The 8,618-nt window shown below is 49.4% G+C and overlaps 1 protein-coding gene across 2 annotated transcripts in view; it reads left to right on the forward strand.

Annotated features, from left to right (window-relative positions):
- SCUBE2 (signal peptide, CUB domain and EGF like domain containing 2) overlaps window positions 1-825 on the forward strand; it is a 65,940-nt gene extending 65,115 nt beyond the window's left edge. For both annotated transcript variants that reach the window (XM_036493651.2, XM_058662485.1), the window contains one exon: window positions 525-825. In XM_036493651.2, coding sequence (XP_036349544.2) covers window positions 525-677 — 153 coding nt within the window. In that variant the 3' untranslated portion in view covers window positions 678-825. The remainder of the gene's footprint in view (window positions 1-524) is intronic.
- The last annotated feature ends 7,793 nt before the right edge of the window (window positions 826-8,618 follow it).

The raw sequence follows: 8,618 nt of genomic DNA on the forward strand, positions 1-8,618 counted from the left end.
GCCCTTCCCACCCTAGGCCCACCCCAGCACAGAAGACTTATAGCTTTACCACACGGGAGCTATTTTTTTTTAAATTGAGTTCTTGTCTTTAATGTTTTCAAGTGAAGTTGTCTATTTTTCAGTTTGGAAATTTGTGGCAGAGTAGTGCTTTCCCAGTTAATTCTACAGCGCTGAAGACTTTTGGTTCTTTGTCCCACTTCAAGCCTGAAGTTTACCAGACTTTGGATGCTTATAAGCAGTTGGCAGTATGCTTTTGTCACAGCATTAACCCTATCCATGCCCCCTAAACCCCAGTGGCACAGCTCATCTGGAAGGACAAAAGAAGGAGCTGCTTATACACTGAATTTTCTTTTATAGCAAGTAATATATATATATATCATAGATGACAGGAAAAGATAGAAATCAAAGGAAACCATTTTCACATAGTACATTTTGGCTACATGTTGGGTCATTGTGGTTCCATTGGCAGAATGACAGAGTATTGAGATACTTTGGCCCTGTAACAAAAACTCTGTTTTCTTTAGGATAAAAAACTGATCAAGGCCCTGTTTGATGTCCTGGCCCACCCGCAGAACTATTTCAAGTACACAGCCCAGGAGTCCCGAGAGATGTTCCCGAGATCTTTCATCCGATTGCTTCGCTCCAAAGTATCCAGGTTTTTGAGGCCTTACAAGTGAGTCGGCCCACATGCTATCCAGGTGTTCTTCTGTGGGCGTGGTTGGCAGAGCTGCCCCCTGCCTTGCCAGCACACACTTGAACATTGCTGCCTCTGCTCCCAGCAACTCGTTGGAGTTTAGTCTGTATAGATAATACACATATTTTGGTAAATGGCACGTGGTTTTTCTTTCCCAGCCTTGTGGATATAGACTGAAAATGGCTTGAGTGGCCCTGACTCCTCATTGCTGCAGGCAGGTGTCGGGACACACCAAGGACAGTCATCCAGGTGACACTCCCCTGTCCCTCCTGGCTCTGGCACCTCTTCCAGGAGTCTAGAATGGAAAGGAGGACATGGAAGGGGCTGCCTCATGTGAAACATCAGCTTTGTCCAGCCTGGCTGTCCCTGGGGGAGCCCTTGATGCCCACGTGCAGGCTATGAGCAGGTGGGACAGGCAAAGAGGGAGGGAGGGAGGGAGGGTGAGCCCAGCCAGTGCCCTCCACCCACCTTGGGACCTGGGAGGACTCGCTGTCTGCACTGTGTTCTCCATCCTGGATGACTGCTGCTGCTCCCAGGGGCTTCTGTTCTTAAAGCAGAGAGAATTTAGAAATCACTGAAGAGAGAACAACAAAGCACATCATGATGTGCACCTGCGGGCAGCCCCCCTGGCTGCTAGCTCCCACCCACAGCCCCTCCTGGTGTGCCCTTAGAGGAGTGTTGTGTTTGGCTTGGCCAGTTCAGGTGGGATGTGAGTCCCTAGTTTGGAAGAGCAGGGAAAGGCGATTTCGCCAGCCCTGACTTGCTGCCTCCAAAGGTCCTCTCTCACATGGGGGCTTCCTGCCACAAGGTCTCTGAGGGCACCTGGACTTTGTCCACCCTCTGAGGGCAGGGACCAACTCTGCCTCAAGGACAGGAGCAGTACTGCAAAGAGCGTTCCTGGTTTTTCATGGTGCCAACCCAGCCTTGCCATGCCACATGGTCATCTCACTCTGGTTTGGCCCCGTGGGACTTCACAGTTACTTTCCCCACATGAACTTGGACACTCAGTCCAGTGTTACTGAATTATCAAACCTCTGAATCCCCAGCAAAAGTCAGATTATAGCCAAAAGAATCCCCTCACGCCAGCATACATGCTCCTCATGGATGGACTGATGGCGCACACTGTAGTGTTCTGTTGTGCCAAAGCCAACTCTACACTCGATCGATTCTCTACACCAAAGTACGAAAACAGGCTTCACCCATGTTTTGGAAGAAAAGACTATTTCATCATTGTCGAACTTGCTTTTTCCCATCCTGTCATTCTTTTTTCAAGCTGATAATAATTTTGAGTTGTTTTGTTTTTAAAAACCCTAAATCAATTTTTCTTCTTTGAGTGCATTCTAAATGCCCATTTTCACATTTCTCTCCAAAAGTCTGAACATCTTCATTTAAATATATTTATATAAATATATATTGTACAAATATATATTTATATATAAATTATATGTATATAAAATATATATTTATCTATATTTCTATTGAAATAAGCACTAGGGAATTGGTAATCCTGGGACTTGCTTTGTGAGTCTGAGCATCAGCTGAAAAATCCAACATGACAGGCAGCGTTACGTTAGAGAAGGGACTGACTGGAGGTGAGGTGAGGTGAGCATGCCTTTCTGTCTCAGCATGTTAGTAACTCTGACATCACAACTGCCATCTGTTTTGCCTATTTCTGGCAAGGGAGAAGGTCCCCTGGGCATCCAGAGGAGGCTGCCCCAACCTGGTTGCTGGGAAGCAGTCTCCACAGCTGCCAGAGCTGCACCCGTGCTACAAGCACAAGGCCCTGGAAAGCTCCTGGAGTTTCTGCTCTCTACCAGGTGGGTATCCCAGGGGCTGCTGCTTTTCTGTCGAAAGGCTGGCTGGCTGGGGCTGTGGAACCACCAGCGACATCAGCAAACCATGGACAAGCATCTGCCCCGGGTCATGTACTGTTCTAGACTCAGGGAATGCACAGTGCTAAGACAGAGCGCACCCATGCCTTCCGAGAGCCTCCGGTCTGGAGGGAAAGAGACAGACAAGGCACAGATAAATAAGAATATGTGTGAAAAGCCTCAGCTAATGGTAAGTGCTGGATTGAAAATGAGAACAGGTTAGTGCAATACATGACTGCCTAGCTTCTTCAGGTGTGGAGAACGCAGATGGCCTCCGTGGGGAAAACAGAAAATGAACAGTGAAGAAGGAGGCAGCCTTGAAAAACAAACATGGGAGGGGAGAACATTCCAGAAAGAAGGAAAACAAGTGCAAAGGCTGCTAGGCCGGAGTCAGCCTGTATGCAGGTCTCAAGCTAGTGAGCAGTGAGGGACAGGTGTGCGGCCTAGGCGGTTATGACACCTGCATTCCAGATTGGAGTTCCTGGACTGGAATCCTGGTTCTGCTCTGCGTTCCAGCTTCTGCTAATATTGCTCACCACCCTGAGAGGCAGCAAGGTGAAGCCAGGGGTGCAAAGATGGAGGTGGAGGGTAGGGAGAGAGAGAGAGAGAGACTTTGGGTCTAATTCCACCTTGTGTCATATGTTGTGATGCCTTTTCATGAATGAAGTGGAGGAGTGATGAGAGCTGCTTTGTTTCTAAGATATGGCCCTGCCTACCATCTGAGTAGATTTGGGGATCAGGCAGAGATGGTGGCTAGAAGCCACAACCCAAGCAGTCATCCAGCCAGGAGATGAGGCCAGGGTGTCTGCCCTGGGATAGCTGTGCGGAAGACAGCAGAAGGTAAGGGCATCTGGGCCTCTTTGAGGGAAGACACAATGAATTTGCTGCTGAAGCATGGACAGGCTGACAGGAGGTGGGGCAGGTTCAGCTCTTGGGCAGCCACGGATTTCCTGATGCTCCTCTCATGGAGAGCTGGAGCCTATGGCCCCACACCCTGAATCAGGGTTCTGTGACCCACTCCCACAAGGCAGAAGGGTGGACTGCTGGTTTCCAGACCCAGGGCTCAAGACATGGGTAGCTGCTACTTCGTCTACTTGGGGTCCTCACGCTTGGAGCTCAGTTGCTTTACCTCAAGAAGGCCAGAGCTGCCTGCAGCGAGGCTGCGTGGAGTGGGACATTGGCCTCCCTCCTGCGGACCAGGCTGCACTCCCAGGTGACAGCCGACCGGGCAGACCTGAGGATTTTCCAGCTCAACATTGATCTGCCTCAGCTGTTGCTGCCTGGAACCGTTCCCACTGAAACAAATAGATCTGTAAAAAAACCAAAGAAGTCATGATTATTGTTGTTTTCAGTTACTAGGTGTTGAGGTGTTTTTTGTTTTTGTTTTTAATTTGAAAGGCAGACAGAGAGAAGGAGAGAAATATGTACCCCTACTCTAGTTCACTCTCCAAATGTTTGCAATAGCCAAGATTGGGCTAGGCCAGAACTGGGAACCAAAACTCCTCTGGGTCTCTCCCAGGGACCCAACAACTTGAGCTTTCACCTGCTCATGAGCGAGAAGCCACGATGGAGAGCAAAGCCAGGTTCAAGCACAGGCACTCAGGCATGAGCTGCTGGCATCCCAGGTGGCTAGGTGAGGCACCTGGGGGCCTCTTGTGAGGTGACGCTGGAAAAAGGGAGAAGATTTGTGGCCATTCTAGACTCAACATGATGAGCTCAAACAGGCAGCTGATTACATGAAGCCCTGGAGGATGTCCAGGTCGGAATGTAAATTCTAATGTCACAGAGAGGTCTCCTGGAAAAGTACGATTAAGCTGCTGCTTCTTTCATCTTCCCCCACTACACAGTTTCCATATCTTCTGTGAACTGCAGTCCCAAATGACATGGAAAATTCCAGAAATAAGTAATGAATGTGTTTAATGAGTTTTTCTATAGCATATTGTTACAGTAGTCTTTCGTGAATTTTGTGCATGCCTAATTGAGAAATTAAACTTCATCACAGGGATGTATAGGAACAATCCCAGTGTCTGTAAGGTTGAGCATGAGGCACAGCGTCAGCATCTGCTGAATGTCTGGAAATGCATTCCTTGGAATTCCTTGGCTGCTCCCCACTCCCCCTGTATGTGGGGAACAGGAGATGACAGGGATGGTGGGGTTGAAGGAGGGCTCTGTGTTCTGGGATCCCCTGTGCCAACATAGGAACAGGATGCTGTGGGGCTCCTTAGAGCAGGAGGAAGTATGGACTGAGCTGTGGGAGGACCTGGAGTGGGAGCCCTGTGGCTGGCATGCTTTCTCTCAGCTGCAGACATGGCTCTGCAGGTGCTGGCCGCCTCTGGGGGTTGAGCAACGCTTCGCAGGCTGTCGGAATGCACCTTCGCACTCCAGCAGGTGATCGTCCGCACCCTGCAAAACTGCTTCTGCTGAATCCCTCCTCAGTGTGCCGTCTCTAGTCACTCAGTGGATCCAGTCTGGCAGAGGACTCTGAAATGTTACGTGGCACCATGGGAAAGGTAACCGGGCTCAGCACACAGAGAGGCAGGTCCTGGCCGGAAGAGGTGGTGGGGCTGTTGCCTGATGCAGATGCCCAGGGACTCCCTCCCCAGGCCCAGCTGCCATCTTCCCAAGCTGGAGGACATGCCTCTTCAGGAACCGCCAGCAGCTCTGCTTCCTTTTGCATTGCACGCAGGGCCTTGCCGACCTTCCCCCAGTCTCTGCCGTGTCTAGCCAGCATTTGGGCGGCAGAGGTGGGGTACATATGACCCTCCTGTGGTGTCCACCATTGGTTGCCTCCCAAGATTGGTTCCTGAGAGTAGTTGGTAGGAAACCCATCTCAGGCAATGAGAGGTCCTGGTGTAGCTCTGCCCTCTGAGGCCACTGAACCCAGCTCAGAGGGGTACTGATGCCTGCAGTACCTTGCCTCCTTTCCTCTCTCTTCCCCCTGGGCAGTCCTATCAGTCGGGAGGAGGCCTGTGAGCCCAGCCAGGTGCCACTGCAGTGATGCCACTATGATGCCAATGATAAACCACAAGGCAGGATCACTTTCTAGAAAGCACCACAGAAGCAAAACAGACTTAGAAAATCTCTCCAACTCACAGACAGATAGTTGCAGCAAACAAAAACAGGAATTCTGTGTTGGTTTCAGGGGATCACCTAAGGGGAAGGCAGCACAGATCCTGGTTACTAAGAACCTCTTGGTATGTGTGTGCTCATACCATTCGCCTCTGCACTGTTTATTTATTAGGGCCTTCTGTCTGCTGGGTGTACAGCCACTGGAGACACCAGAATGAGAAAAAGAAAATCCTTATTCTTGTGGAATTTGGATTCCTGTGGAGGGAGATAGACAATAAATGAGTGAACATGAGAAGTCAGAAGTAACAATGAGTCAGCAAGGAGTAACGAAGACAAGGAGGAAGGAATAAATGATCAATAGCGAGAAAATGGTGGAAGACAGTCGCTGGTTTGTGAATCCATGCTCCTCCATGGGCACTGGCTTCTCAAACCACACCTGGCAACCCTGGCACGGGCATACTCCTTTATCCATCCTGCAAGAATTTGACATTTTCTCTCCCAGATGACCAAGGCTCCAAACCATGAACAAGACAATTTGCAATTTCTAGGACACGTGCCACCTGGTGGCTGTCAAGTAGAGTCGTTCCTTGTTTCCATCTCTTGGCTGCATTTTGTTTTCACACAGCCAGACCTTACCTGATTTTCCAGCAACCCTTGATATGGCCAAATAGTGCATGTATTTAGATCTTATCCTTCCCCCATTGCCTTGTGAAATAGTTACTGATCAGTGGGAAGGCAACTGATTTAAGTCATTTCAGATGGTCAACAATGCTCTAAATCTCACTCCTTTCTCTAAATCTCTCTCTCTCTCTCTCTCTCTCTCTCTCTCTCTCTCTCTCTCTCTCTCTCTCTTTCACACATACACACACACACACACACACACACACACACAGAAGAGTCATTCATCATTATGGTCTAGGCACCAGGATAGTCAAGACATATACAACTAAGACAAGGGGAAAAATGGTAAAAGATGATGGAAGTAATCAACCTGAAAACTGAAGTCTTGTTGGGCTGTGCAGCTGAGCGGCTGCCACCTCTGTCTTGGATGACTCTGACCTACATGCTAGGCTCTGACCGGAGCATACCTGGGAGGCATGACTTTCAGTTTCTTGTCTTCCCTACAAGGCTCTCACCTCTCAGCTTTGGTGCTTGGCTTTTCTTTCTGCATGACTGGTGGTCAAAAATCTTTATAGCTGCCAATCAGGAACTGGAGCCGTGGCCCCAGGGAGGATAGACTGTGGTCATGTGTGACACAATCACGCGGAGCAGGAGAGTATGGCAGGGAGGGTGTGAGCTTGCCCAAGCTCTGGCCAAGCCCACAATGCTCAGCCCTCTGGAGCCTTCTTGATCACCCACTGTGTATGACCATACATAGTCCTTCCCACAGGGTGTCAACACATCTGCTTGAGGTCTGTGGCTGGGATGGCATAGAACTGTGGACAGTGTGACAAGATGACAACAGTGGCAAGGCGAGACTGTGAGGAGACCACAAAAATACATGAAGAAGTGGAATTAAAAGATTGCTTTGATGCAGGGCAAAATGCATACTAGGAAAAAGCCATGCACAAATTTGTGGCACCACAATTAATATATCTTTATATGCCCATGCATTTTTTTTTAAGTGCTTGGGTGGCGGCAGCTAGAACCTGATGTTGGTTCCAGACTTTAGGAAGGTAGCTTGTGGCCACCACAGCAGGCCCTGGAGTTTTGTGTAATGCTCGTTCCAGGCTTTGGTGAACCTTCACTCAGGGCTCCCCAGAAGGGCCTGTAGTCACACAAGCAGCCTTTCCAACTTGCAGCCTCCTTCCTCGTGTTGCCAGTGGAACTTTCTGGAGAGTGCCTTCTGCGGCTAGCTGCAGGGAGAGGCACCTTCTCTGACACTCATGGGTCATCATGCGCATTCTCTCCCACCCATGAGTCTCATATCTGTCACTTTGTCTCAGTACTGTGGCTCGTTACCCATGTGACCTTGAACGAGTGACTTCTCTGAGCTTCCTCAGATGGTAAATGCAGAGCATGACAACCCCTAGTGGAGAGCACCATCAGGAGAACTCAATTCGTGTAAATGTGGGACGCTGTGGGATGCTTGGGAGCACTGCCTTATATTCAGGAAGGGCCCAGCAGAGATCAGCTAGTATTGTTACCACCCTTACGGCTCCCACTTCGTGACCTCAAAAGTTAAAGCAGAAACACATTGTTTTAATAAGGCTCAGACTTTGGTGGGCTGTTTGGTTTTACTGGTCCAGAGAGTCCATTAGGTACAGGCGGAACATGTTCTAGCAAGTTCCAGCCTGATGTGGGGTCTCACAGCACAGCTCCCCAAACCTCCCTTCTGAGCTGGGAAGGGGAAGTGAGCTCTTCCAAGTCTGTTAAGACAGCTTTGTCAGACTAGGAATGGCACACACACACAAGAAGCCTGGCAACCCTTCTTCTTACTTCAGGGTAAACAAGGTTCATGCATGTGTGTATGTTGTAAGATGTGAACGATACAGCAAATGAAGTAAAATATTAGTAACACACAGTCTACCTAAAGGACACAGAGGTCTTCTTTATTTCTGTTCTTGTGTTTGCAATTTCTTGTACATTTGAAATGGTTTCAAACACAAAAACCATCAAGAATGACTTTGCTTCCTGGGAATATACAGGTGTGTGAAAACAGATCAGCGTGGATGCTACAAATGTGACCATGAGCATGTGTGTGGTGTGCATGCCTGAAAATCCACACACATCCCATCTAGTGCCCCACCTCTCTGCTGCCATTCACCCCCTGACCCTGTAACCTCTCCTGGCCAGGCCATGCAGCATGCTTAGTTCCTCCAAGGGAAACTCTGGGTGCTCCCAGGGTACAGTGGAGCCCGAGTGAGAGGTCCACAGCCATCTCCGCTCCAGCCTGGGCTGACATAAACAGATTCAGAGTGTGTAGGTCAGGCAGGGGCACCACTGTCCTTACAGAGGTGTCATCTTCAGGCAGCATTTTCCAC

This window comes from Ochotona princeps, chromosome 4, assembly GCF_030435755.1.
Source record: "Ochotona princeps isolate mOchPri1 chromosome 4, mOchPri1.hap1, whole genome shotgun sequence".
In the NCBI taxonomy this organism is placed as follows: Eukaryota; Metazoa; Chordata; class Mammalia; order Lagomorpha; family Ochotonidae; genus Ochotona; species Ochotona princeps.